The sequence below is a fragment of the Sitodiplosis mosellana genome, unplaced genomic scaffold (assembly GCF_009176505.1).
Source record: "Sitodiplosis mosellana isolate CC-2019 unplaced genomic scaffold, AAFC_SMos_1.0 Smas_scaffold_6166, whole genome shotgun sequence".
In the NCBI taxonomy this organism is placed as follows: Eukaryota; Metazoa; Arthropoda; class Insecta; order Diptera; family Cecidomyiidae; genus Sitodiplosis; species Sitodiplosis mosellana.
In genome coordinates this window covers 1,025,528-1,053,239 of record NW_022601407.1, presented here as the reverse complement: position 1 = coordinate 1,053,239, position 27,712 = coordinate 1,025,528, and the positions used below count along the sequence as shown (strand labels likewise).

Sequence of the window (27,712 nt, the reverse complement as noted above, 5' to 3'; positions counted from 1 at the left end):
TCATCATCATCAGCAGCAGCATCGCTAGTACATCATTTATTCTTTGATGAATATGCACTTTCTATGAATAATAAAGAAGCACGGAACGAAGCTCAACGCGATTTAGAAAAAAAGGCTTTCTAATTAAATAGACCGATTTGAACACAAACATGAACCACTACACAAGGCCTGACTGCCTCGCAATAGTCTTCATACACCACCGATGGAACGTACACAAAAGTTATTTTGAACAACATAAAATGTGCTGAGGACAGAGAGTGTTAAGAAAATCTGTGATTTTGTGATTATCGTGATATCTTGTTTTTGGTTTTGACTTGAATTTGTGATATGTGTTTTGTTTGTTTGTTTGTTTCTCTAGTCGCTTTTAGTTACTAGGTAATAAACAGAAGCGAAATGCGAAACGATTTAATGGAATGGAAATAGCTAAAACTGTAAAGTATTCTAGTGTAAAAGCCATAGCAAGTGAGGCACAAGTGAGCCCAAAAGTCGATTGATTTCGAACACGAATTGAAGGAATTCAGTACCTTGGAAATTGAGAGCGATATTCGCATTACTTTCACCATATGGATTAAATGCATTGCATCGATAATTGCCACCGTCTTCGCGGGTTGGATTCAAAATTTCCAATGTTAAAATGTACGTGTCTTTTGATGTGGCTTTTCGTGACATTTTGATTCTATTCGAACCAACCACCGACTTTTCGCCTTGATACCAAGTAACATCACCCAGAGGATTTGCTTCTAGTTGACATTCCATGATCAAGACATCTTGTTCTTGGCGAATTGTCGGCTTTTTTGGAAAGCGTGGCGATTTACCATCCGAAATTCTTTTGTGATCATTGCGGCAAAAAAAATTTATCAATTCAACAAGAACAAGAAGAAGAAGAAAAAAGTTATCGGTTAGTCGATCGATTTCAGTAGAAAGAGGGGCAAAAAGAGAAGATAAATAAAAGACAAGTGTGTACTTTGGCTTTCCGTTGCCCTCGAAATTCAGATTAATCGTTGCTACGCCTTCACCATGCTTGTTTCGTGCGATAGCACGGTATTCGCCCTTATCACCCGTGATAACCTTTGAGATCTCCAATCGTGCCATATGATACAGTTTTTGATCTTCTTCTAACGTAATAGTATAGCGACCTCCAGCTTTTATCTCTTCCTTTCCATGAAACCTTTGCATTCGAAATCGTATTCACATTCAGAACGAAACATAAAAAATGGGCAATAAACGACACAGTTCATTCATTGATTCCTTACAAGTGCTTTTTTGCTTTATGCATACAATCACACCAAATTCGATCAACATTTACAGTTCGAACCATAAGAAGAGATATTTTGCAATGTTACGATCAAACTCAAATTCGAACGAAAAGTTGTAAATTCGTTTTCATTAGTTATACAAAAAAAACTGTCTCTAAAAAAATCATCAAAATTAGCCATTATTTAATTACTTTATTTATTTCGTTCGTGAAATATCTTTATCGAATCATTGTTAGCTGTTCTTCATAAATAGCGAACCAATTATGAAACATTAAAATAGACATTCTCAACGTTGTGTATGTGTGTGTATGCGGAGTTCTTGTTTCTTGTTGAATTAATCAAAATAGATGAAACATCGGATTGTAAATGTAAATTGAATTTGGTGCAATATCCGGTGTGATCGTTTACCATTGTATGCTCGGTTTTGGATCTCCAACACATCTACATTCAATCAATATTTTCGAATGGGTCTTTCCACCGTCATCACTCTGACGTATAATTGGGCGTTCAGTGAACGTGGGCTTAATACCATCATCGGGTACTGGTGCTTCATCGCCTAAACGATTAACAATTTTTTTTAATGCGAATTTCATTTTGAGTATACAAATAATTGCTTCAAATGTTTAATTGCAATGTTTGGGAAATGTTCGAATTCGGAGTAAATATTTATGCGAATGAATCGTTGATTTTATTGGACTACACGGCTCGGTAGAGTGCCATAAAAAAGTGAGCTGGTGAGCTTAATTTTACGTGCGAATGAAATATGTTTGGAAAAATTCAGCTAATTAAGCTGCTTTCCGTCCATTTTCGCTCACAATTTTTTTTTATTTTTTGAGAGCGAATCACGTGTCCGTATTTGTTAAGTTTAACGATCAATCGATGATTTTCGGAAATGCTCAAATGTTTCATCCCACTGAATCGTCATCAATATATCAACAACTTGTTCACTTGTAAATATAACGTTCTCCTTCTGTTTTTAATGGGAGGTCATTTTACATGTGTATTAATACAGAAAGAAGAAAGAAAAAAACGAATATTTCGTATTAATATGCTAATCCTACGTGTGTCGAATGATTACGCCAAACCAAAATTCCTGCTACAAACTAAAAGAGTCCATGAAAATGGGGAATTGTTTGAGTGCAACTACTAACTACTTCTAAAGACAATCAATTACATTACACAATTATGGTTTGATTTGTTGCTTTTTGTCTATTTTGTTGCTACTGACACCGATAGCTGGACACATCTGTCCCTACTCGAATCGATTCAGAATTGGGGCCATGGTCTATTAGGGATACACTTTATTTCTCCTCACAATCATGTTGAAATCACATATCAAATGTGTCTCTAGAAATGTTCGATTATGTATGATGAAGAAATCCTTTTTTTTCTATTTTTTTCGTCAAATTTCTCTCTCGAAAGAGAGAGAGACTTTCTCGGAGGAAATGTTTTCTTACTACTTTTGCACAACACTCTAGAGTCATCGCTAATTTTATATTCGCCGGTCTATGTGAAGCCAAACAAAAACAGTTACGGCTCCTCTTATTTCTGTAATCGAGCAAACTTCTTTTTTTCGCGTTCCTTCAAAACCGATAAAAAAAGAATATCGGTGGAATCATCGGTAGCAACAGCAGCAACCACAGAAAAAAGAATTCACATCCTAACTAAAATAACGAAAGCGATGAAATTAAGCAAGCGTCTCATGTGCATTAGATATTTTTAGACGCTCACAAATACATAAGCCGGCGAGAAAAAAAAATTTAAAGCAAAAACAAACAAAGCAAATGGTAAAAATAAAATTAATAAAAAAGAAAGGCGGCCACTGAGAAAAAAGTTGTGGCGACGACGATGATGATAAAGAAAAAGATGAAAAATAAATTAAGTATGCGGACAACAATAACAACAACAACAACAAAAACCACAACAAATACAACATCACATAATGTATCAGGTTAACACATAAAAAGAAAAATAAATATAAATTTATGAAGGATGAAACATTCGCAAGGGATTTTTGTTTTTCATAACAGATTTCGTTTATGTTTCAATGAAAAAATGAATGGGAGGAAAAAACGAGAGATGTGTGTTTGCCATTTCGTTTGGAAATTCAAAAAAGTGTTTCATATCGTGCGTGTGTATTTCTTCTGTTGGTAGGAGTATATGTTTGATGAATGATAATGGTGCATAGCGCCAGTTAAAATGAGGCTAAAGTATTGCAAACAAATTCGCTTGTTACGGAATTCAATGCATTCAAATGAGATTCAGACGACGACGAAGACGACGGTTTTTCTTCGGTTATTTATTTCTTTGTTGCTCTTTTCTTTTTTTCGCTTTGTAATTGTTTTTTCTTCTCTTTTGGTCAACAAACCGATTCTGCCGAGAGCAGACGGAGATCGTTTAGCAGCATGTCATTTGACAATTAACAATTAGACGAAATAAAATACAACAATTCGAATTGATGTCGAGCAATCAAGAGAAGAACGCATAGAAATTGCGTACAGTAATTTTGGGCTTTCATTTCGATCGCAAATTGAAGCACTGAATTACGCGTTCGTTCTTCGCGGTGCATATGTTTTATTTTGTTTTTTTTTTGAATTCGTCATTTTTTTTCGTTTTTTTATGGGATTTTAATTATTTTTGATGTTATACGATTTGTCAACTCGAACGTCTCTTGTTTGCTTTACATTGGTCATGTGAGATTGTTTTGTTGTTCGGTTTTAAACATTCGCGAAATATGAAATGCAAAAAAATATCAATATGTTGTTGATTGAAATGTGCCGATTCGTGTAATATCGAATGGTTATACTAGATGATTTATGTGTATATTACTGCAGAAAAAAAACAAATTTGATTCATATACATCCTGGTTGATTAATATTAGAGCTGTATACGCTGCTTATACATGTAATTCCCTACACCAATTAATTTCAAAATAGTTTTCAACAGAGGGTATCCAATGTGCGAGGCATACCAAATGAAGTGACTGACTGAATGAAATAATTTTCAAAAGGGGGTTCACATTCCATGAAAAAAAATCAGCAAAGCCTCACATTGCACAAAGAATTGAGGTGGAAGAGATAGAAAAGAAGAGAAGTGAACAAACGCAACCATCTCGCATTGAGGCAAATAAATACAGAATATATCGCTAAATACTTTTTTTTTATCCATTTTAGTCTTGATCGAACTAAGTATTCCAACAATGCTAGTATTCTATATGTACGAGGTGTGGCGTGCAAAAAATGTACAAATACTTTTAACAAGCATTTGATGGATTTTTTTAAAAGCTAATCCAATATTATAGTAATATAGAATTATGTGTGTGAGAGAGACTTGCATTTACTATCGTAATCGGAATCGGATAAAAACTAAATAAACAAACGATTTTCTACTTGCGAACTTGATCTTATCTACTGATTATGTGTTTCGTTTGCAAATTATATCTAAATATTTACTCAAAATTACGGTGCAATTGAACAAATTTAAAGCCAAATTTACGGACAATTGTGCTATAAATAATAATAAATGACTAACGATGTACTTACTGTCGAAATTAAGGCTGATGGTTGCATTGCTTTCGCCCAATTCATTTTTTGCAGTCACTTTATATTTGCCAGCATCCTCAACTGTGACATTATTTATTTCAAGTGATGCAAAATATGATTGACCTTCTTGCTTGTCAACCGTTTGCTGTTTGGAGATAGAAGAAAATATACGCAGTGTTCACTATAATTTTATCCAATCTTATTTTTGAATTTTGCAAAATGCCATTTGGATCAGATGAAAATTTAATTTGAAATTGATAAAGTTCCAATTTTAGTACGAACCTTGTGTCGTTTCGACTCTTGGACTGGGACAGCATTATGAGTCCAAGTAATCCCAGGTTTAGGGTCAGCATTTATGCGGCATTCAAACAGCAGTCGCTTGCCGTCATCTTCTTGGCGAATGGCGGGCTTTTTAACAAATGTTGGTGCAACACCATCAATTTGCCTGCGTTCACAAAGAAGAAAAAGAATCGAACGAGTCGAAAGAAAAAATCATATTGTTAATTGGTGTATATTCTCAAAATGATGATTTTCTTCATCCCGTTAATGTGCGGTTGATAATTATCCGTCTCTGTGAACGTTGTATAAATTTCGGAAAATTATATCACATATTGGCTGGTCGAGCAGTTCATGAATTACTTCATTCAAATACCATCAAAATGTAAAAGTCTATCTCACCTCTCTTTTGGCTCGTCAGCAGCTGCAAATAGTGGATGAAAACAGAGGCATAGCACATTAGATGATGAATTGTAAACATAAAAAACTAAATAATAACGCGGATATTGATACTTACGACTAAAGTTTAAGTTAATTGACGCAGCTACTTCGCCCATGGTATTCTTGGCTTTGACCTTGTACAGGCCAGCATCGGTTTCGGCCACATCATCGATGTCCAAAATAACGCTGTATTTATTTTCACCGATCGATTGAATTTTGTAGGTGGTGCGAGCGTCTTGAACGATCAATTCATCGCTGCGAAACCACTCAATATCGGGCTTCGGTGCTGATAATAATTCACATTGAAAAATCAACCGATTGCCATCATCCTCTTGCCGTAGTTGCGGCTTTTTCACAAAACTTGGAGCAAAATCATCTGCTACTCCCATCCTTCTGATTATATTGACATATGTTCTTCTTTATTTGCTATTTGCTGCGCCGCAAAAAAAGTGAGCAAAAAAGCCTACACACACTTTCTGTGCACTAAGCTGATAAAACGGGCTTTTTTTTCTTCCAAAAAGACTGTTTTGCTTGGATTTCGTTTCGATTGTTGAACAAGTGACACAGCACTTAATTTTAATTCGTTCGCTTTACAATTATCAAATCTCTATTTAGTTTGAAATCGTTTCAGCATCAATCGTAATGTAATATGGATTTGTTGTGTCTGCTTTTTTCGATTTGGGATCCGGATGAAATGAGCTTTATGATTAATTGACCACTTTGAATTGTTTTTCGCTAAGATTCTGTCTTTGCTATGCCTTTTTTACATATCGTTTCGCGGTTCGAGATTTATTTTTTCATCTATGCTATAAATAGAAAGGAAGATATGGAATAAATCAATTCGCGGAATTCAAATCGCAATAATTCAAATCAGACTTATCATTCATTCACATTCATTCAAACGAAAAAAAAAGTATATATACAAGTTTCGGAAAAACGTAATTGATTTGCCCGAAGAAAAGTATATAAACGAATCAACGACCGTCCAGATTGTCATTTCCACGATTTAACAGGTTTTCTAGCTGTAAATTATTCACAAAAATGCCGCTTTTTATGTTCTATTTTTAGCGCAGCTTGTAATTCCTTTTACTCGAATGACGAATTCACGAATGTTATCATCATTGAGCGATTTAAAGAAAGAAAATCCGATTCTCGAAATTTCGAGTCAGGTGAAAATCACAAACGATTATTTTTTTTGTATTCGTTTGACAAGAAAATGCCATTTACGCCACCTGGACCATATCATAAATGTTCAATCGAAATTTTAAAAGATGCGATGATCGTTTTTGAGTCAATCCAATTTACCAGAAAACACATTTGATACGATCGAAATTGTATTTAATCTCAATTTGCTAGCGCTGCTATGCCTATGTGCAGAGAGCTGTGGAAAATACGGTGTCTATACTGAAATGCATTGATCGTGCAATAACGCAATCGCGCCAACAACAAGAAAGTGAAGATTTTATGCAAGCATTCGCTGAAATAAAACAAAATATGCGACATTGTAAGTGCAACATAAATTCATCGGCTCGATCGAACAAAGCAACATGAATAAAAAAAAATTTGTGAATGTCATTTGCCTGAAATACTTAATGATTCGAATATTAAAAGTAAGCAAATTGACTGAATAAATGAATTTATTAATATTTTAGCGCGCGTGGGTTGTCAATTAGAGCGATGTGGTTTATTGTTTTGTAATAAAAAATGCATTGAAAGCAAGGATTTTCCATTAGTTGCAAACCATTCAAATAAATGAATATTTACAAATAAAAAAGAAGAAAAGAAAAATGTGGGTTATTTGGCGCTCCTAATGTGCAACGATCAATAGAAAACGTACTTAATACGCAGAATAATTCGCCGACGAAATATGCATAAAAATCACACGCATTCAATTTAGTTAGTCAATTTAGTTTTCAAACTGTGTTTCGTATTGAAATCGAAACTGCAGCCGAATTTTTACGAGATTAATGTGTAATATTCATTTCGGACGGGTCTGTTCACACATTTCGGTTTGAAATGAAATTATTGCATTACAAACGCTGCAGTTCCACAAATTTAAATTATAAGTATTAAACCTGTCAGCTACCAATTCGATTCAGGAGAAAAAAAATATGATTTTCATTTGAATAGTCCAGATTTTTTTTTCATGTAAATATAAAATTACTTTTTTTTGCGCCTATTTCAGCTGGTTATTGTTGAGTTTTCGCAGGTTTTTCTTTCAGTTGTTGTATAAGACACTTTACATATTCGATTTTTCCCACTTTTGATTGTTTTGTCTCAACGCTTTCAATTTCGTTTTATGGTTATGTGAATTGTATAATTCAATTTGTTTAGCAATTTGTCGAAATTCATTTGCTGGGCTTACATGCTTGTGTTCCGAGATTCGGTATATTTTTCGTTCATTTTCATATGAAAATCTTATGTGCAGAGCTTTATTTACTGTATTTACGGCATGTTTTTATCATTCCTGGTCTGAGTGAAACGAGAAAAAGCCTCTATTCCGTTATTTTTTAGTCGGTTGCTATTTCGAAAGACAGTCCAACCGATGCTTGAGAATGTCTATGTTACTTGTTGTTGTTTTTGTTCTTTGAGACTCTCGAATCGAGTGTGAACCGCCAACATACATAAAACTCATTTTCCCGGATAGAAAATAAAAATAAAAATACGAAACAGAAAAAAGTCGCCAAGAATTAGTCATTCTCTAACATGAAATATTGACCACAGGAGTAGAAAAAAAAGTGGACTGAACAATAGATGAAGTCAAAAGATAGTTGCAGACGTTGCAGACGTTGCAAAGACTACAGCATGGCAAAAAATAACAATTAAAAATCCTGTACAAACATAGAAGTGCTGTTGAATCGTCGTGATTTGTAGTCACGGTAAAATAGACGGACAATGACGCAACGAGTTTATGGATTTATGGATTTATGGATAGTACGGGGAGTATTATACTCGTCGCTCAGGCTGTTTTTCAGTCTATTGCGAGACGCTCGCTTGGATGGATTCTTTGCACACCATTCGTCGATTGTGGAGGGCCCATTCGTTGTGATGTGCCCTGTGCCTGCAATCCAGTCAGGGTCGGGCTTCACCACGTCACTAGTGGGCCACATCACATACAACATTTGGCGCGCTCCGCATCCTTTCCATTGAGCCATTTTTTTCTCTTGAGTTTTTTCGATGGGGATATGCTTCTGATACTGATATATTCACCAATATCAGGCAACAACCTTTAGCGGCGATTGCAACCAATACTGAGTATGGAAGACAAACACCTAGCGTTAGGCGCCCCATCTTACGTGCATTATTTGTACTCATCTTCTGTATATAATGCAAGGGATCCCACGGCTTAAAGTGCCTCCCGGAGCACTCCACAGGCCTCCAAATGGGTCTTAGAATAATAATAATAATAGTCTCTCAATTCACAATGCCATCGATAAAACCAATGAAATTTTGAAGAGAAAAGATTTTCGATCAATATGTGATTCGAACCCGTGTCCCAACGCTTACAACGCTAGCACGCTAACCAATATGCTATAGCTGGGTCTAAGCAACGAGTTTAGATAAGATCAAAATTATGGGAGAAGAAATGTCAACTTTTACGGAATACTCGGAAAGTAACTTGTTGACTCGGTGCATCAGGCTTAATCGATCCTCTCAGAAAGATAGCGGGGGGAGGGGGATAGATAGAGAAAGAGAGAGAGAGGGGGGGGAGAGAGAGAAAGTGAGGCAGAGATAAATGAACCATGAATCGGGCCACATGTTTGGACGTTGTGTTGTTAATCATACAGAAAGTCACATACATCCATAAACAAAAGCACGATGACGATCAGATATTTTCTCTCTGTCAATTCTCTTCTTCACTTGTCTCACTCACACAGTTCTTCTTCACATAAATTGACGAAATCTCAGTAGTCCCATAATCTCATGCTTGTGTCCACGTCCACAGCCGAATCGCATTGATACCGCTCGGCTAGAGCATGGCAGCCGAGGAAACAACCGAATAAGAGATATAAAAAGAAGAGAGAAGACGGTTATGTTCTTTAGCCCACTCTCGTGTCTATTTATAAGATTTTTAGTAATCATTAAAACAGTTCGGCAATGTTGATTTAAAAATAAGCACACAGCGAAAAGGCGTATAATTATTTTGTAAACAGAATTGCATCTGTGTTCTCATGTAGAAGTCAAAAGAATGAAGCAATGATTTCGCTTTTTCACGATTTCGATCATTCGAATTCGTCGCTGTGTGCAGACGATCGCTAATCTAATGTGTATTCGGTAACGTTGTTTGTTTTGGAGATTTCTGTCGCACAAACATCTCCTATAATCGCTGACTCAATCATACAAAGTCGTCATCACGCTGGCAATCACATTCAATTTAGACACTGTCTCGAATATCCTTTCTGATGAGAGAAAAAATAACGGATTTCTTTTTTGAGACTCTGAAAACGAGCAGCTCGAGTTCAAGCCTACAGATTGCACTGAATCAGCACGGTCGAATGTGAGTCAGACGCTGCAAATATCAAGTTCGTTCTGGGTGTTATGATCACCTTGCAATTGCTGACAATGGCCGGTCCGATAATTACTCACACAGTGATGCATCTGTGTTACACTACACCAGTGTGTGACAGGCAAACACCGCTTGCGCATTCAGGCTCGTGATTCAACGCGCAATGCGTTTACATAATCGAAAGTGAGTCCTGCAATCATTAAGCACAATTTTATTCGCATTCCTAAGAATGGCGCGCATGCGAGCGAAAGGGGCATTGTAACAGAATGAAAGAGAACGCGATAGAACGCGCCGGGGTAATACGCATGGAATCATTGACGGTAAATTTATGGTTTATTTCGTCAAAGAAAAATGCATGACATTTTTTAAATTGAATCTAGTCAATTGATTCCTAACCGATTTTCCGCAAGATTTCGAACCATAACTTCCTTGTCATTATGACAAATGTGTGAAATTTTTTCACTTTGTAGGTGTGCGTGTGTGTGTATGTTCAAGGATGGTCGTTTGAACTTCGTTTCTTCCTCTCTGCAACACATTTTTGAACGCTGACTAAGGTGTTACGAAAGAGATAAAATCAAACATAATTTAAAAAATTTGATGAACAATGTAGTTTGACTTGAAATATAAACATGTAAAGAAAGCGCGATGATCGGAAAAGGTGTTGATCGAGATAGAAATGGTGAGCGAAGCGCCCGCGCTGAAAGTGTTCACATTTTCATTCTTTCATCATACTTCGCGAGATACAGAGAGCGGCATGCATCTATTTTTACGCATGGTGTGTTATAAATTGTGATTTCTATTATGTTTTATGTGTGTGAATCGAATGCGCAAATAGATATTTTAAACACACAATATTTCATATGTGTGTTATTTCGCTAGTGGCTGACGGATAATAGATAGCTACTCTGAGTCTCTGTGAAAAAAGGATTGAAACCAGAATTTAGAGAAAAAAAAAATCATAGATAAAAAGTGGTTTATGTGTCGGTGGATATTGGCTGGATCACATCAGAAGATTGAGCCAATAATGTAATCGCTTTTATGTTACAATATCGAATTTGGTTCGTAAGTTTGAATTCGAACGCATCAATTTGGTTCGAATATGTGTTCAATACTTTTTAACTTCTCCAGATGAAAATTGTCCAGATCATTTGTATTCTGTTTGAGAAATGCTCGTCCATAGATCACCGTGCACAAAATTTTTTTCATTTCAAATACCATTCCATTTTCGACATTTTATCGAACTTTTGCTATAGCTCACTCTATTGGCTCAATTTTTTTTTGTTCGCTTCTTCGATCGTGTGTGATTTCATTCTTAATATTTCGTTCGGTGAAAATTTTCGCAGTATTTGAATCATTCACTCACTTGGCTGGTGTTATTTAAAAAATATACATGCGGCTGGTATGTGTTGTTTTTTTTTCTTTCATTTTTATTTCGATGCTGTTAATTCAGTCTTAGGAGTCGCCTTTCATTCTTTATACATATTTCAGAAAGAGAGCACCCACTCGCCACTTTAAAAATACTTTTGGGTTAAATCGAAAATTGTATTTTCGGTCGGCGGTGTATTTATGCGTAGACTAGAATCAAAGAATCTCTCGCTCTCTGTAATCCAATGACACACACGCACACACACTTTTCATACCAACACACTCTCACTGAAAAGGCCACAAAAAATCCGAACGTATCATTTCAATTGAATTGATCACAAATTTCGTCGTTGCTCTGTTTCGCGGTCAATCTATTGGTTGCGGTATAGTCCTTTAATTCCATTGAGTCATTCCAATGGCAGCACTTTGCGTCTTAAAATTACGGCTAAAAATGATGACGAAAAATTTCGGTTTTTTCTTCATCTTTTCCCTCTTTTTGTCATCATAATTTCGAAGTAATGATCGACAAAGAGGAATCAGTCTTTGTCAAGAATGTAAATTGATTATTAGATAAAGCAAATGAAAATGTTGCATTGGAAATGACAAATTTCTCACTCGTGGACTGGACTTTTAAGACGCACAAAATGACTTTCGACGTGTTAAATAATTATCCCATAGGTTTTTCTTTGTCATTTCGATGCTATTTCGATCGATAAATATTTGAAAGTAGCCTCAGTTCATATACATAATATATACATATATATTATGTATATAATGGCTCATTCTTCTCGTATCGAACTTTTCGAGTTCGTTCGCTTCGTTGATTCGAATTTATCTTTTTCGTTTCACAATCACAATCACAAATCAAATCAAATCAATATGCAAAAAAAAAAAAATATTGGTATAAAAAATTTAACTAACTTTACAAAATTTACAAATTTTGGGTTGAAAGAATGCGTTTTTTATGTAAAAGTTGCGTTCGTTTTGTTGTTACTGTGGTTTTTGTTGATGGATTTTGTTTCGGTCGGTTGTTGGTTCTCTAATTAACTTATAGTTATTCTCCACACCAATCTCCACTCGCGACGGTACGCGAACTTAAACTGATCTCTAATTTGTATATGGCGAAAGGTAAGGATTACACAGTGGCTGCCATTTCACGTATACGAAAATACATTTCCACCAAATGGATCATTCACACTCACACAATCGAGACGCATGAATTTCAATGCCTAATGCTACGAGCATCCAACAGCAGAAGCAGCGAGAACGATCGACATTCGGTTCAAGTGAATATGAAAGCAGACATACACAGACACAGCATTCGATTCGGAAAATCACACAGTGCGCAAGTGTTAAGTAATGCTAACATTGAGAATTTTCACGCTGCGCCTGTAGTTGTCATGAAAATGATGACGTAAACAATGGAAATAGGTTAACATGTTCAAAAATAATGATGTGTGAATGTAAGGCGAAATGAAGCGACATAAAACATATAACGGAAACATATCAAATCCGTGTGACACATGATTACAGTGATCAATTGCAATTCTTGATACTGATAATAATATGTGCCATGGATCCAAAATTCTCGTTCGATTTTATTTGAGTATTTTCTTTGCACTCAGTCTAACTAGCACTGTCACTCGCTGTTCTCGCATTGCGTTCGACGAATGGATGCGTATGCGATAGTCACAAGCGCATTGTGGCCGAATAATGATTTGCATTTTGAGCTATTTTCGCACTGCGAGACAAAAAGAGATAGAGGGTGAAATTTACTCAACCACACCCAATTTTCCCATTGTATGACAACTTCTGTTCAATAACATGTTGCAAATTGATGATGTCGTTACGATTCCATTTGTTTTTCCTTTGTGTCATTCGAGTACCGATGATATTGATACGTTTGCTGTCAAAATCTCCATGCATCGAACGCTCTCGATGGCAGACACGATCGGCAATATGATCGCATCATAACGTTTATTTATTCAATCAGACAGAATCGTTCACATATTCGAATAGATGAAACAGAATTTATCGCCTGAAAAAAATAAAAAAAAAAATAAAGGAAAGCGAGAAGAATCCAAAAATACATATCGTGCTGAGTCGAGAGTATTCTATGACTACAATCATCGAGTCACATTGAAAATAGCAATGACCCATAGCTCTCCAAATTGGAAGCGCGTTCAGTTTTGATTAAATGAACAAATAGAAAAATTGGTAGCATCACAATTCTATTAGGGAGACGTAAAAGAACGCAAGTTTGTCCAATAAAAAGAGCAATAAAGAGAAGTATGTTTCATTGCAACTAATAATGGTTAAAAGAATGTATGTTCGTTTTTGGCGGGTCTTCGCGGTTTTGCTCGGTTTTCGTGGAATTGATAAGAGATAACAACACAATGTCTTTGGCAAAGTTGTAGTACTCGAGGTCTCTTATAACATTGCTGAAGACAGTTATCCCTTATCTTTTATCAGTTTCGCAAAAAGTGCAAAAAATGATAAAAAAACAAAAACAGTTCTATACAAAATTTGCTTTTTTATGTGCGTAATTATCGCATAACTAATAAGACACCATGTTGTTATCGTTTATCAGTTCCGCGGGAGCTAGACGGTATGCAAACATACTTTCTTTTAACGCATATAGAATCAACAGAAGACATACTTTCCATTTCAAAAATATAAATCGAGAAAAAACATACATTCTTTTACGTCTCACAAATAGAATGGTTGAACTGAAATCCAGAAAAAATTTGTTTGATGAAAGAATATTTACGAATTTATTGAAAAACGATTGTTGGTCGGGTTGAAAATATTTTTATAAATGAATTTCGACAACAGTTTACAATTGAAAATGAAAAATGTCTCAATTAGACAAATCTTCTTTTTCGTTTGTTTTGGAAACATGAAAGACACTAGAGCAAATGAATTACAGTTTCAAGGGCATTTCATAGCGTTTTTTTCTCGCTAAACGATTATTACCACAAATACAAAATGTTCGATGAAATCTGTATCATTTTTTACACATGATTAACCACGGGTAGTAAGAAGCCCATGCTTCATCAAAAAATCGTAAAAATAATTGTGAATCAATCGTGTTTGGCGGTTGGCTTGGCTGTGTGACAAAAAAATTATTTTTATTCTCACTGCAATACCTTCGAAATATACGCCCAGATATTGTTTTGTATTTTACTCACTTGTTTTCTTTTATTTCTTCTTCTCAATTCGTTTTTGAAAGCAGCAGATAGTTGATCATCATTCATAAAATTGAGGTAAAAGTCGCACCGTAAAGTCGATTGAGTTTTGAAGAGAAAAAAAGAATTGAGAGGCAAACAACATTTTCATGCATGCACGCAGTTATTCGATAAGTACAGAAAAATGACACAGACACCGACTTTATAATAAATTAGTGAGATGCACCTATATTTAGATCTTGGCACATTTGGCGTATTCAGGCTTTCATCACAATTCAATCGAAAATGGATGATATACATGCTGAAACACGCCATACGGCCAAACAGAGGCTGTGCCGCCTCAAGCCGCCACAAATTCATGCCATAAGCAAATGGAGCGACCAATTACGATACGACTTTTGACACGAAAGATTTTAATCAATTTTGCTGAAATTTTACATTTTCTCACAGAAACACAAACATGAGATTTTCAGTCAAATTAAACGGTTGCACGCAGAAAGCGTTCGCAACAATTCAACTATATGAGCGAATTTATTTGCCGCCCGTCGAGTTATTGTCCACATGATCCAGTTGGCTGGCGACACACAGAATTCTCTGTCGCACCGAATGAAATTTATCGTTCATTAACTGTTTCAAAATGTGATGCCAAACGAAAAATTGCAATTTAACAACGACAGCGAGAAAAGAAGAGAAAAAGAGAAGGAGGGAGACAGCGAGAATTGAAATTGAAACGAGGAAGAACAGCCGAACTCATTGGCAACAAGAACCACACTTTTGTTTAACGAAGAAAAAAATATATCGGAATGGTAACAAAATCGAAAGTATGAAAACTGAAATGTAGATACGTCGCCCCAAGCAATTAATTATCTAATCATAAAAGAGCGCGAGAACTGAAGCAAAAAGTATAAATGCTGCCATTAGCGTACACTAATCGTAATGGTGCAAATATTTTTGTTTTATCAGGCCTAATTTAGTTTATTAATCATTTTCATGTGTTCATGTGCATTCAGTTGGCGAGCGCGGGCTTAATGCATGCATCGGCTGCAAACATTTTTGAAGGTGCACATCATACACGTGCACATATTGAGAAATGGACCATTTTCGAGAGCAATATGACAATTAGATGGTTTCTCTTCTCTACTATCGACGACAGTCATAATGTCGTTGTGAGTTTTTTTTCTCGAGTAAGCATCACAAAAATGCTAAGAAAACCCGTAATGTTGTTATTTTTGCAAAAAAAAAAGAAAAAAGAAGAGAAAAATCATCATCGCACTAAGCCCAGAAATCAAACGGCCCATAGAAGAAGGTCGAAGAAAGAAGATGAACGGCAAAAACAGCAAATCAAAAAAGAATGTAATCAACATTGTGTTGAACACTGTTTGAGTGTTGCTGAATTTTGCTCAAAGTTGATAGTTCTAAATTTAACACCGAAATTCTTTTTATTATCCCGTAAATATTTTGTTGTTCAAACGGCTAGCGCGCGCTAGAGAAGAAGAGAGAGAAAGTGAGCCACAAACACACCTCTATAAATCTAATGGGACCGTTATTCACATTCGGTACAGGCATACGAAAGTGCTTCATTCGGCTGGTTCATTCAACGGGTACGATGTGGAGTGTATGAGCCCAGTTGTAATACACGGCTGAAGTGGCAATATCAGCAGCTCCTGATCAACTAGCTAAAACAGTGGAAAAGTCGGGAAGCAGCGAAAAAAATGAAATACAGTGGGTGTTAATGTATATCAAGCGAGAGATGCTTAGCGTGATGTCAAATCTTTTTGCGGATCATAACTTAAGTTGAATGCCGAATTCCTGAGTGATTTTTTCAGTGGTCGACAATTCTTGGCGCAATAGTACGAGCATTAGTGGCACAAAAGGTTATGCCAAAAGGGAAATAGTTGAACGAACACCGACCACCGTCGAACTGACATCAAAAACAAGCATTTTGTTATTTTGTTTTCGTCAGATCTTTAAGTTGAGTCGGGTCGAGGCGAATCAAGTCTCTCTTTCCCTATTTAACGTTGAATTTTCAAATTCGTTTCAAGAGCCGTTTTGTTTTCGTTCTCTAATTATTTTCGAATTTCAAAACTCATAACAAAAATCCATCACGTTTGAAATCAAAATAATTTTTTCTGTTTTAAATTTCTGGCGATTTGCTGGCTATTTTTCATTTTGTACAAAACCACATGTTTCTGTTTTTGTCATGCATGCTTCATAAGTGTGCGGCAGACTAAAATGGTATTGCAATCTAATGAAAATATTTTCGCATTTTCTTTTACTTTTATGCTTTAGTTACTGCCCTTGATATTTGTTGAAGGCAGCACTTTTTGCATTTTGCCCAATAGTATTTTAAAGTAGATCGTTTGTAAGTTCGACAAGTGAATGTCACACACATTGGGAGGAGTTGTTTTCCTTTTTTCATTCATTTTATCGTTTCGATGTCTGATTCCATCACAATCTTAAATATAAACACATGAAAATCGGACCCATGAGGCGCATCTCCGCTTCTGTGATATTATTATTTGCTGTTTTCATTCTCATATGTATGATTAACCCGAGAATATAGTATCAAGTCGAACGATGGCTTTTTCGAATCAACAAACACTTTCATCTATTTTCTTTTCAACTTTTTCGAAAATATTTGCAAATAACCAAAATACGATCAGCGTGTTTTTCATAAACATGACATAAATATCAGACAGAGACTCAGCAACAAAATTTTAATAGAATTGACATGACATTGTTCAGGTTCTATTAGATTCTATTCTATCTAGATATTGGAACTTACGTTAAAACATCTGTACATTTCAATTCAATAGTTAGCATCAAGGATGCAAAAGATGCATCTTATGGCATTGAAACCATGTCCAATGTGCTTCGTTCGAAAGTCCAACAATTCATACTATCAAATTAATACAGATATTGAATGAACTACTGATTTTATTTTTCAGGATTACATACCTACATATTTATAGTTATATGAAAAAACGAAACAATCTTATGCTTAAACAAAAAAAACTCAACTTAATGAGATATCGGAGCCATCTATGAGAACGCTTTTCAAATATCAACCCATAGGAACCGGTGATAAAATGTTATATTTACTATGTCAACTGACAAAATATATTGCCTGGAAATCATCATTTGTGGCAATATTATCGTTTTTTATTATAAATTTTCTTGATCATAAATAATTATTCAAAATAAACGCACACAACTCTTTGTTTCTCTAAAATGTAATACTTTGGCATCGGAGATTCGTTCTGTTCCAAGGTAATGTGCGATACCGCACGACAGCTTGAGTTTAGTGAAGAATTGAGTTTATGGACAATATGCATATTGTTCATTTTACCTAATATATGTTTACAAATTTTTTTTCGTTGTTAATGCTTCTGCACCAATTAAATTCAAACAAAACTCTTTGATCTTAAGATTGAGTTAATTATTTTAAAAAATCGATGGCTATGTTTGAATTCAATGTTTAAAAAATCTTTCTCTTTTTCTAATTTTGAAGAAAAACATTTTTTTTTTCAATATCTCCATAATACGTTGAGTGAATTGTCACATCGCGAGATTGGCAACCAAGTAGGACAGAAACCAAATGACTCCACCAATAACATAAGACTGACGTGGATTTTTGAAGTGAATTTAGTTTTATGGGAAATATTTGTACTTCAAACACTAGCATTCAAATCCTGCTAATGAATCAATATTTAGTCTGATACATGTTTTTTTCTCATTTGGATTTTACACACATGTAAACATTCTATTCAATGAATGCGATGCTAGGTTGTTAGATTTTCGGCGCAAAATGCAAACATATCGCTTAAAAAGCACCGATACAAATGAAGTTGTTTCGTTGAGTGACGTAAGCGCTTTTCTGTTTTCACTGACATTTATATGGTGGCGCTGTGTGCTGGCTCACACACTCTCTCTCTCTCACTGTACTGTGTGTAAAAAATGACCAAGAGAAAAATATTGTTGGAAACGAGCAAAGTAAAGAAATTTGATGCTCGGAATCGGTGCTTGTTGTTTGTAATTTATATATATGTATACATTCTTCTATTTTTCGTCAATTTAATACCTTTTAACTAAACAAAATATCAATCAGCATTCGAGCCAGTATGTAAAAAAATATTATGAAATACATTTCGCTTATACAAAATTATATTTCATCCGAACAAATGTAGCAAAATAGATAGTGTTTTCCATTTGACAAAAAAAAAGTAAAGAAAAAAATATCTATATTACCATATGATTTTTTTTAGTTGATACATATATTGGCCAATATTTGTGTATGTGTTTAATGTAAATGGTGTTTAAAAACATTCTGATTTGTGTAAAAAGTGAAAAATCATGGAATTCGTTGACTACATCAATATGAGACACTAAATCGAAAAAGATATATATGCATATACATATATACGTGAAAAAATATTCCCAAATAACCATACATGAATGAAAATCAGAGCGATGGAAATAGAGCAATGGTAGCGAAATGTCAATATCACCATTGTACAAAAACAATAATAAAAAAAAATTCAATTGAATGAATGAAAAAATAAAAATAATCGACAATTTTCGTGAGTGTAAAAACAGTCTACGGCACATTGTAAATGTCATTGGAGTAATTATACATTTCGCATATGAAAAGAGATCGTGAATAGAGGCAACATCGACTTGAAAATTCATCGAGAAATCGGAAACGATCATACGAAAGCCAAAAAAAAATAGGATTATGAAATATTACTTAAATCATGTAGCGCTAAGTATCTCATAGCGAAATAGAAAAGAAAAAAAAAGAAACGAGAAGGTGAAAGTGCAATTTTGTTCAGGAGAAATTTCATTGTTTCCTTGCTGTGATTTCAAATGAATTCGGTTTTGGTGCATCATTCGGCATAAAAGTGATTGTGGACATAGAAAGAGACCGCTTCAAAAGCGATAGACAAAACGGAATTTATTGAAAAAGTTGAGTTTGGAGAAATATAGTATACATCAACTATATCTCAAACAAATAAACAAAAAAAGTAACAAGCCATCCACAACTGACCAAACACACCAAAAAGGTCCAACCGAGTTCCCAGCACAAGCAAAAGAGTAGAAAAAACGAGATACAACATACACAGAGAGAAATGAGCAGAAGACGAAGAAACCCACACACATGATGCATAGAATTTTGTAACAATATACCGAAGAACCCGTAAAAAGAAGAGAAAAAAGAAGAAGAGGAAGGCATAAAAGCACGCCAAATTACACAAAAATAATTTTTGGTGCTGTTTATTTAGCGCGTTGTCCATTATGTTGTTGAATATCGAGAAGCCGACACAACACACTAAACGCTAACTCCACATGCAATCATCGTCAAATTCGTACGCCTGTGTTAGTGCTCATATGCGAATGTGAATGTGAATGTGAATCTGTTTTTTCTCTCCTTCGTTTCGTTTGTTACTCTCCTAAATTGTTACGCAAATTTATACAAATTTTACACGATCAACGAAAAAATAAATGCTGCTGCAAACAATTGTTTTTTCCTCCGTTGTTCTCGCCTAATGAAACAAAAGAAGAAAAAAAGTTCATTCAATCAATCATACACGACGACGACGAGATGAGGCTGATTTGCAATGTGTGCTGTAAATGAACATACGACCAAATGTGTGGTGCATAGATCAAAGATGCCATTTCATATGCGACGTTGAAGGGAAACAGAAACAGAAACAGTGAAAACGAATGAACCGTATGAACGAACGAAAAAAAAAACAGAACTGAACTACTAAAAATATGAACTGATAACGCATATTTACACTGAACATATTTTGATGATCAACATTACCGAAACGATTAAAAGAAACAAAAAAAAGCAAGAAAAGAGAAAGAAAAAGAAACACGTAAGAATACATTCTAGAAACGCGACAATGATACCATTCAGCATGAATTATGGTGCAGTTGTGAGTTTGTAACTCAATTATTGAATGTTTTTTTACGAAAAGTCAACCGAAAGTGTTTACATATTTAATTTGAGAAAAAAAGTCATGATTTATTTCTGTTGTTGCGTTGTTCTTGGTGTTGACGTTATTGGTGGGAATAAACCAAGAAACTACGACTTTTGTCAACATTCACAAAATTTAAGCGAATGCACGTCCTTAATCTTATCGGCAATAAATAATTTTCGTATTCATGTGCTACATTGAAATCAAATCGGATATTTGCGGGGAGTCGTCGCGTGTTGAAAAAAATTGAGGTCGTCACTTCTCACCACTAAATTATGACTAAAGAAAGTGTATAGTGAATGGTCGACCGTTAAATTCAAAGTAAAACCAAGAAAAAACTCCCATCGAACGATCTATAGAGAGTGAGAGAGTGAGAGAGTGAAAGAGAGAAAGAAAGAACAGTTTTATTATTCAAATAAAAGAAGACAGAAACAAAAATTAGAACATATTCAATCAATATTAGATGGATAATTGTAATTGTGAATTATAATCTAAGACTAACACAATGTGCGATATACCATAATCATATTCGTTAATAAAATTACTGTGTGAAAGAATCTGAAGCGGAATATACAGGATACAAAGGAATTCATCTAAATTTCATTTAAACAAATTTGATGCACGTGAAATTGCCTTAAGTGTAGGTTAGTATGTGCATATAAATACATTGGCAAGTGACATATATGAATGTGGGCTCGAATGAGATAGCACCAGCGACCTGATGAAAAGCATAGGCACACATTTTCTTACAATAATTTAACAGAACAATTCATATAGCGAACATAATAAGTGCCAAAAACCATATAATTAAAATGTTCATTCCATTTTTGGGCATTCACACATATAAGTGAAGTAAACTACTGATTTTTGTTATTGAAAAAGAACAGTTCATTACGATTATCTTTTGACGTAACAGAGAAAACAGGGGCAAAGGACGAAACGACAAATGCCACAACAAACCAACAAGCCACGACACATAGCCCACATTTTCAAAAAATATCAAATGTTTTGGAAACGTATTTTCCTTCGATACGTAATTCAGTAATTACTATTCATACATTTATTTATTGATTTGTCGGCATTTCAGTTGAATTGCCTCCACCTCCATTCAATGTGCCATACACCAAATTAAGAGAAGTTTACATAAACAATTGGCAGTCGAAAATGTTAGCTAGCACAAAATCCTTTTGACTCAGTTGTTCTTCGTGTAGACAATATTCGATTTGGTTGCGTCGTAGTTTCAACGTTCAATTGAATTTTCGGCGGTGGTGAACATCTTATATTTATGATCATATCTGCACACACACGTTTCTTCACGTACAAACTGTGAGACAGTCATACCGCCCATACCGAGTCGCTGTCACGAACGAAACGAAGAAAAGAAACATGAATCTAGAAAAAAAAATCAACAAATCCATAAAAAAATTGATAACACAAAAAATGAGCCACTAACAACATTGGGGCACAGTGAAACAATAAATGCAATTGTTTGCACTTTGAATTATGATACACAACTCGTTTTTTCGCCTGTAGTCTTATTCTTTCGTGTCTTTTTCATTTTCATTCAAATGTTTCACACGTCATTGACAGGCGAACATTTCTTAATGCGGTGATTTTGAATATGCTTGACCCAATCGCTGAATCACAAAAAGGGGAAATGATTGATTGATTGAATGATTATGTATTGCTTATTGCAGTATTTTTTGTTCTTATTGCACCCGTTTCACGAGAGACTGGACACATTTTTCCTAAATATAAGTTACCACTTGAATGCAAATAACAATGCTTCCCATCTATTTTTAATCATTTTGCGTCTTTATCTTCTCCACTTTTATTTACCTTTGTTTGCCCTACGAACTCGACGAGTACTTTTTGTTTCATGTATGTATAAGAGTCTATTTTTTGTTCGTCTTATTTCCTCTATCGCCACCAGTGGCCAATCGGCTGACACTGCCCATTAATTACAATTTTGACATGGTGTTAGACAAAGGCAGCAAATAACTGAAATTCGAAAAAGGAAAAGAAAAAATAATGCGATAAAAAGTGTACGCGCGGTCAAATGGTTAATTGCTTTCATTTTCACTTTGTTTATTTTTCAATACTTTTTGTGCGTTCTGAACTCAGCAATTTATTTATGTATATGTTATTCTCTCCCTCTCATTCTCGTTGCGTACAGATAAATAGTAGTATGACAACGATGAATGGACATCGGAACTAACCCGAAACTATAATATACCCGAACATTGAATCTTTACAGATCACACAAGAAAGGAGTTGAATAATTAAATCTTGGTTTTTAAACAAGACATTGACACCGAAACCGACTGTGTTATGCCCATCATCTGAGTGATTGGGCAAAGACGACGTTCAAAGTGAAAGTATGGATTTTTTAGGTACATCGACACAAGATGTGGTTGAATTAAGAGCCGGAACATCCATTGATTTGACACAGTCTCAACAATTGGCCAAAGCATCCAGATTATCTGTACACAATTCGAATGAAGTAAGGCCGGAACAGCAACAGCAGCAACAGCAGCAACAGCTAGTAACATGTTTTGTTTGTGGAAGTGTTGGAAAATTTCAATTGTATTCGATTCGCGTACGTCAAAATCCAGCTCGACCGTCCGAACCATATTTTCCATTCTTAGTGAGCCACCATGAGCCACCACATGGTCTTCACGCAGTCTCGGCCACCCAATCAAAAGTACAAGCATGCTCAATGTGCCAAGAACTGTTGCACGAGCAGTGGTAAGTGAACTGAAAAGACCAAGCGAGAAATTAAAACGGATCAATCTTCATTGGTGTTTCATTTTGTATGATTTTAGGTTGGCATTCGAACGGGAGAATCGACCACATTTACAACGACTATACCATTTGAAACGGGCTGATGGGAAGCGGTACATAGGTGCTGATTTGATGGTACAAGGTGATTATGCCGCTCAAATGCTTGGCTTGCCGCTCAATGCGGAACACATGGCATCCAGCGAAATGATGCATCATATGCACCAACCACCCCAAACTAACTATCAAAACGAAGCAAAACGATCCAATTCTCGAGATGCTTCACCATCACTTCGCCAAACACCGACCTCTTCAACACCACCGACCTCATCCTATTCACCGTTTGCTCAACACAAACTGAAACTGAGCGGTTCGTATCATATCCTAAAATACCATTCAAGGCTATCTGTCGCATGGCTATTTCGACGTTGTATTGATTTTTTCTGTTGTTGTAATTTATAGGATCGCATTACTCAAATAACGCAATTCCACCACCAGCTTCAACATTCAAATCAAACCATTCGGTTTCATCGAATCCATCTCCGTCACCAGTGTATGATAGCAACAAATATAGTTCAATTAACAATAAAGCGCTTAAATATCCAGCATATGGGCAACGTGAAGCATTACAGACACCGCCAATGTCGCACAGCAGCGCGATAGGATCGCAGAAAACAGTAGTGGTCGACGATGAACCAGCCCTAGATTTAAGAAATACATCAACGAAAACATCTGCTTCATCATCAGCGAATGCAACTCTGGTATGTGTTATGTGTTATATTGATTTGTGTAGATGTCATACCGTTGGTATTTGTGGTTAATTAATGTCGATAAATTTCTTGTTTCTGTTTAAAGCATTCGAAATTAGACCCAATTCAAAATTCAACGGTCAAAATGCTTAATACGAGCGATGTTGGAATTCTGGATTTGTCAATGCCTGACAAAAATTCCATCAACGAAGTGTGCTACGTGTGTGGCGATGAGTACAAACGAGGCAGCTTACTCGAGATTAGTACCGCAGAACCAAAAGATGCTCGGGATAAAATCAAACCATATTTTCCAATATTCAACGAATCACATCCTCGTCCGGCCCGGTCTCGGTAAGTCTCGTCTACAAACAATATATTATACATACCGTGATCAATCATATCATCCTATGTTCATTCTTTTTGATAACATTTCAGGCCTAAAGATCCACGCGGTATGATCCAGGCGTGCACACATTGCTGCGATCATTTAATGAAGCAATGGCATCAATTTTGCGTAGGTTTTGTTGACACAGCACATTGCCAACAGTTCATTTTTTTCCTTTCTTTCTTTCTTTCTTTCTTTCTTTCTTCGTTTGCTTGTTTTCATATTTAATTTTCGTTTCGTTTCGTTTCCGTGTACTAATCATAAATTACGCATTTTTAGCTGGCTGACGTACCAGATTCCAAACGGCGATATAAATTGCGTCCAACACTATCTACCGGAAGAGCAACATTCGTTTGTTATACTTGCGGTGCAGAAACTCCTTCATCGAATTTAGTTCTCGTTTACTGTTGCCAGAATTCTGAGAACGAACCCTTCTTCCCATTTATCAAATCAATAAAACCATATCCTAATGCTAGCCCAATTAGTCCACAGGGTAAGAATGAAGAAAATGAACGACTTTTCCACAATTCAACTTCTTGATGCATTACTCCATTTACACTAACATAAAAATGATGTCTAATTTAATAGGAATGGTGCAAATATGTTCTGAGTGCAATGCAAAACACGTTAATTCTGCTGAAACAATGACGGACAAGAATTCTGAGTCAGGGAGAAGTTTGACTTTTGGTAATGGCGGTCGTTTTTCACCGTCAGATAGCAAATCTCAAGCCAATTCAGATTCAAGCTTTGTTCGCTTTAAGGTAAATTTCACACTTAAACAAATTGAGCAAATAAATGAGCAAATCTTGGATGAATTTAGGTTAAAATGACATTAATTTGAATTCTATTTCAGCCGTACGAATCGGTGACAACACATTCAATATCGAGCAGAGATCGTGATTTGGCCAATTCACGAAAGGATTCCCGGCCGAATACCCCATTGATACAACCAATCGGAGAGAACGGCCATGGAACCTATGCGTAAGTGTGTTCACATAATATGTAAAATGGACACAATTTAATGCATTTCCATCTTCCTCCCTCCCTCTGTCTCTCTTTATTCTCTCTAAACAGATGTTACATATGCAAAGGGCAATTTTCTTTGGGTCAACTTGAGTGGTTGTCGACAAGTGCGGAGCACATGAATAGCCATGCAATGCATTTTCCATGCTTACGTGGAAGCGATAATAGTGCATCACGGGTATTAGCATGCGTACGATGTGTTAATCACTTGGCAAAACAATGGGATCAACTTGATGCCGAACGCATTCCACTGGAACATCGAAGGTAACTAAATGATGGCAATGTTACGCAACAAAGAATGTGATTTACAATGGTTGTACTCTTTCTTACTTATGGAATAGATACAATATTCCATCACCGGTGTCAGCGTTCAATAGTAATTCACCGAATGGGTCACGTGGATTTGGAGGGACGCCACCGTCAACCCCATCAGTTTCATCAACACCTGCCAGCACATCCATTTACTGTTTTCTTTGCGGGCTACACAGTGATTTAACATTGGCACGTCTTGTGCATGCCAGTAAAGAAGGCTCACGACCGTACTTTCCACATTTGCTAAAGCATAAATCTCCTTTGAATGCCGAGCAACTACGTCCAAACGATTTGTCTGCATTGGTGTGCACATTCTGCTATCACTCATTACTAAGCCAATGGAGGAAGTATGTGTTTCTCTTTTCACCTATCGATGCAAGTGGATTTTTGAAAATTAACAATTTTGTGTGTTTCCAAATAGATATGAGTCTACAAACACGGTCAGCCCGAGTGAACGAACTTACAATACGCATGATTATTGCTGTCATTTGTGCGGCGTTACAACATACAGAAAACGGGTACGTGCATTACCAATTAGAGAATTTCCATCAATCGCTGATCGCAAGAATGATGAAGCACTTTTATTGGAAAATGGTGAATATTCGGTTGTGTGTCTGGATTGTTACGAGCATTTGAGGTAAATCACGTGTTTCATGAAATAAATGGTCCGATTGTATCATCAACACAGTATGCCATAGCTGGCCATGAACAAACGGAATATATTTGTCATCACAGTATCTAGGGCAATATTTACGGCAGCTGACCGCCAGACGAACAAGATTTCGTCGCATGCTACTATAGAATAATATAGAATTTTGCATGCTATAGAATAGATTTTTAATCATGGTGACGAATGTCTTCTGCTTGCTTTTGGCTTGCCATAGCATGTTGTGTTGATGATGCAAAAAATATGTTTATCGTTTTTTTTTTGCATTATCGCTTAAGAACTATCAATTGCAGGCAACAAGCCGCGCAATACGAAAAAATCGGTGTCCCGATTGAAAAACGTGGATATAACTGGTAATTTCATTCTTCAATCTATGATTATCTATAAAAAGACGAAGTACATTTTCCCGCTATGTTTTATTTGTGGTTGAACTTATGAGTGAAACATGTATGATTATTTCGGCGTTAAGGTAAAACTGAAACAAGTATGCAAGTAATTGTTACACTGAAAATACGCTCAGTCTCGAATAAAACGTCTAGTTTGCGGCTATATAGCAGCAATGTGCATGGAAGATGAATGTGTAAGTAACAGCGCGTGATACATAGATACTATTGCACGCATAAAAGCATTCATGATTCCGTGATGACTATTCAGGTTTTATTTATTATTTAAATCGTAGATAAAGCACAGCGGAAAAATCTACTTTGAGTTTTTATAGAAGGAAAAGTTCAGAAATTAAAGTTTTTTTCTAATTTGATTATCTTCTCAGGGTCACTCTACCTCCCCCACCAGAAGATAGTCCAGAAGTTACCGTCGCCCGTTTACCTAGTGGTGAACGTTCCAATTCAAATATGAGGCAAATTATAAATAAAAAGAACAGTTCACCAAAACACGTTAGCGATAAAAGAGATACAGGTAAACTCTAATAATAGATAGAAATAAGATTTTATTTTCCCGGTGTTAACCGAAAAATATATTCGAGAAATAATGAGAATGATGTGCACGATCATTGCATAGGACACAATGTTTGTTGTGCTTGTTTCCAAAATCGGTCAATTTCCCAATCCTTTGGGATTTTTCATAAAAATTTCTTTAATCTAGTGGTAGTAATAGTGCATCATGAATTTTGAATAGATCATTTGATAATGAATGTCTGCATTGAAATCATGATAATGTGTGTTTCTAATAGCAGGCACAGGCACAGGCACAGGCACAGGCACAGGCACAGGCACAGGC

At 35.7% G+C, this 27,712-nt stretch overlaps 2 protein-coding genes across 21 annotated transcripts in view; one reads left to right on the top strand and one right to left on the bottom strand.

Moving 5' to 3' along the window:
- The window catches only part of LOC129575162 (twitchin), a 54,138-nt gene extending 41,522 nt beyond the window's left edge, over window positions 1-12,616 (bottom strand). For 5 of the 14 annotated variants that reach the window (XM_055458148.1, XM_055458150.1, XM_055458152.1 and 2 more), the window contains exons 1-8: window positions 12,309-12,544; window positions 5,592-6,321; window positions 5,477-5,498; window positions 5,081-5,243; window positions 4,799-4,943; window positions 1,665-1,812; window positions 965-1,168; window positions 525-826 (exon numbers count right to left, since the gene is read on the bottom strand). In XM_055458148.1, the coding sequence (XP_055314123.1) occupies window positions 525-826; window positions 965-1,168; window positions 1,665-1,812; window positions 4,799-4,943; window positions 5,081-5,243; window positions 5,477-5,498; window positions 5,592-5,904 (1,297 nt within the window). In that variant the 5' untranslated portion in view covers window positions 5,905-6,321; window positions 12,309-12,544. Of the gene's footprint in view, window positions 1-524; window positions 827-964; window positions 1,169-1,664; window positions 1,813-4,798; window positions 4,944-5,080; window positions 5,244-5,476; window positions 5,499-5,591; window positions 6,322-11,385; window positions 11,828-12,308 lie in introns of those variants that run through there. The other 9 variants (XM_055458156.1, XM_055458158.1, XM_055458157.1 and 6 more) reach the window with 6 other exon arrangements.
- A 5,858-nt stretch (window positions 12,617-18,474) lies between these two features.
- The window catches only part of LOC129575161 (uncharacterized), a 12,535-nt gene continuing 3,297 nt past the window's right edge, over window positions 18,475-27,712 (top strand). For 2 of the 7 annotated variants that reach the window (XM_055458142.1, XM_055458138.1), the window contains exons 1-14: window positions 18,519-21,203; window positions 22,817-23,307; window positions 23,385-23,710; window positions 23,803-24,101; window positions 24,196-24,440; window positions 24,525-24,603; window positions 24,754-24,967; window positions 25,063-25,235; window positions 25,328-25,455; window positions 25,549-25,761; window positions 25,839-26,156; window positions 26,231-26,446; window positions 26,755-26,829; window positions 27,246-27,391. In XM_055458142.1, the coding sequence (XP_055314117.1) occupies window positions 22,940-23,307; window positions 23,385-23,710; window positions 23,803-24,101; window positions 24,196-24,440; window positions 24,525-24,603; window positions 24,754-24,967; window positions 25,063-25,235; window positions 25,328-25,455; window positions 25,549-25,761; window positions 25,839-26,156; window positions 26,231-26,446; window positions 26,755-26,829; window positions 27,246-27,391 (2,800 nt within the window). In that variant the 5' untranslated portion in view covers window positions 18,519-21,203; window positions 22,817-22,939. Of the gene's footprint in view, window positions 21,204-22,735; window positions 23,308-23,384; window positions 23,711-23,802; window positions 24,102-24,195; window positions 24,441-24,524; window positions 24,604-24,753; window positions 24,968-25,062; window positions 25,236-25,327; window positions 25,456-25,548; window positions 25,762-25,838; window positions 26,157-26,230; window positions 26,447-26,754; window positions 26,830-27,245; window positions 27,392-27,712 lie in introns of all 7 variants that reach the window. The other 5 variants (XM_055458141.1, XM_055458139.1, XM_055458140.1 and 2 more) reach the window with 5 other exon arrangements.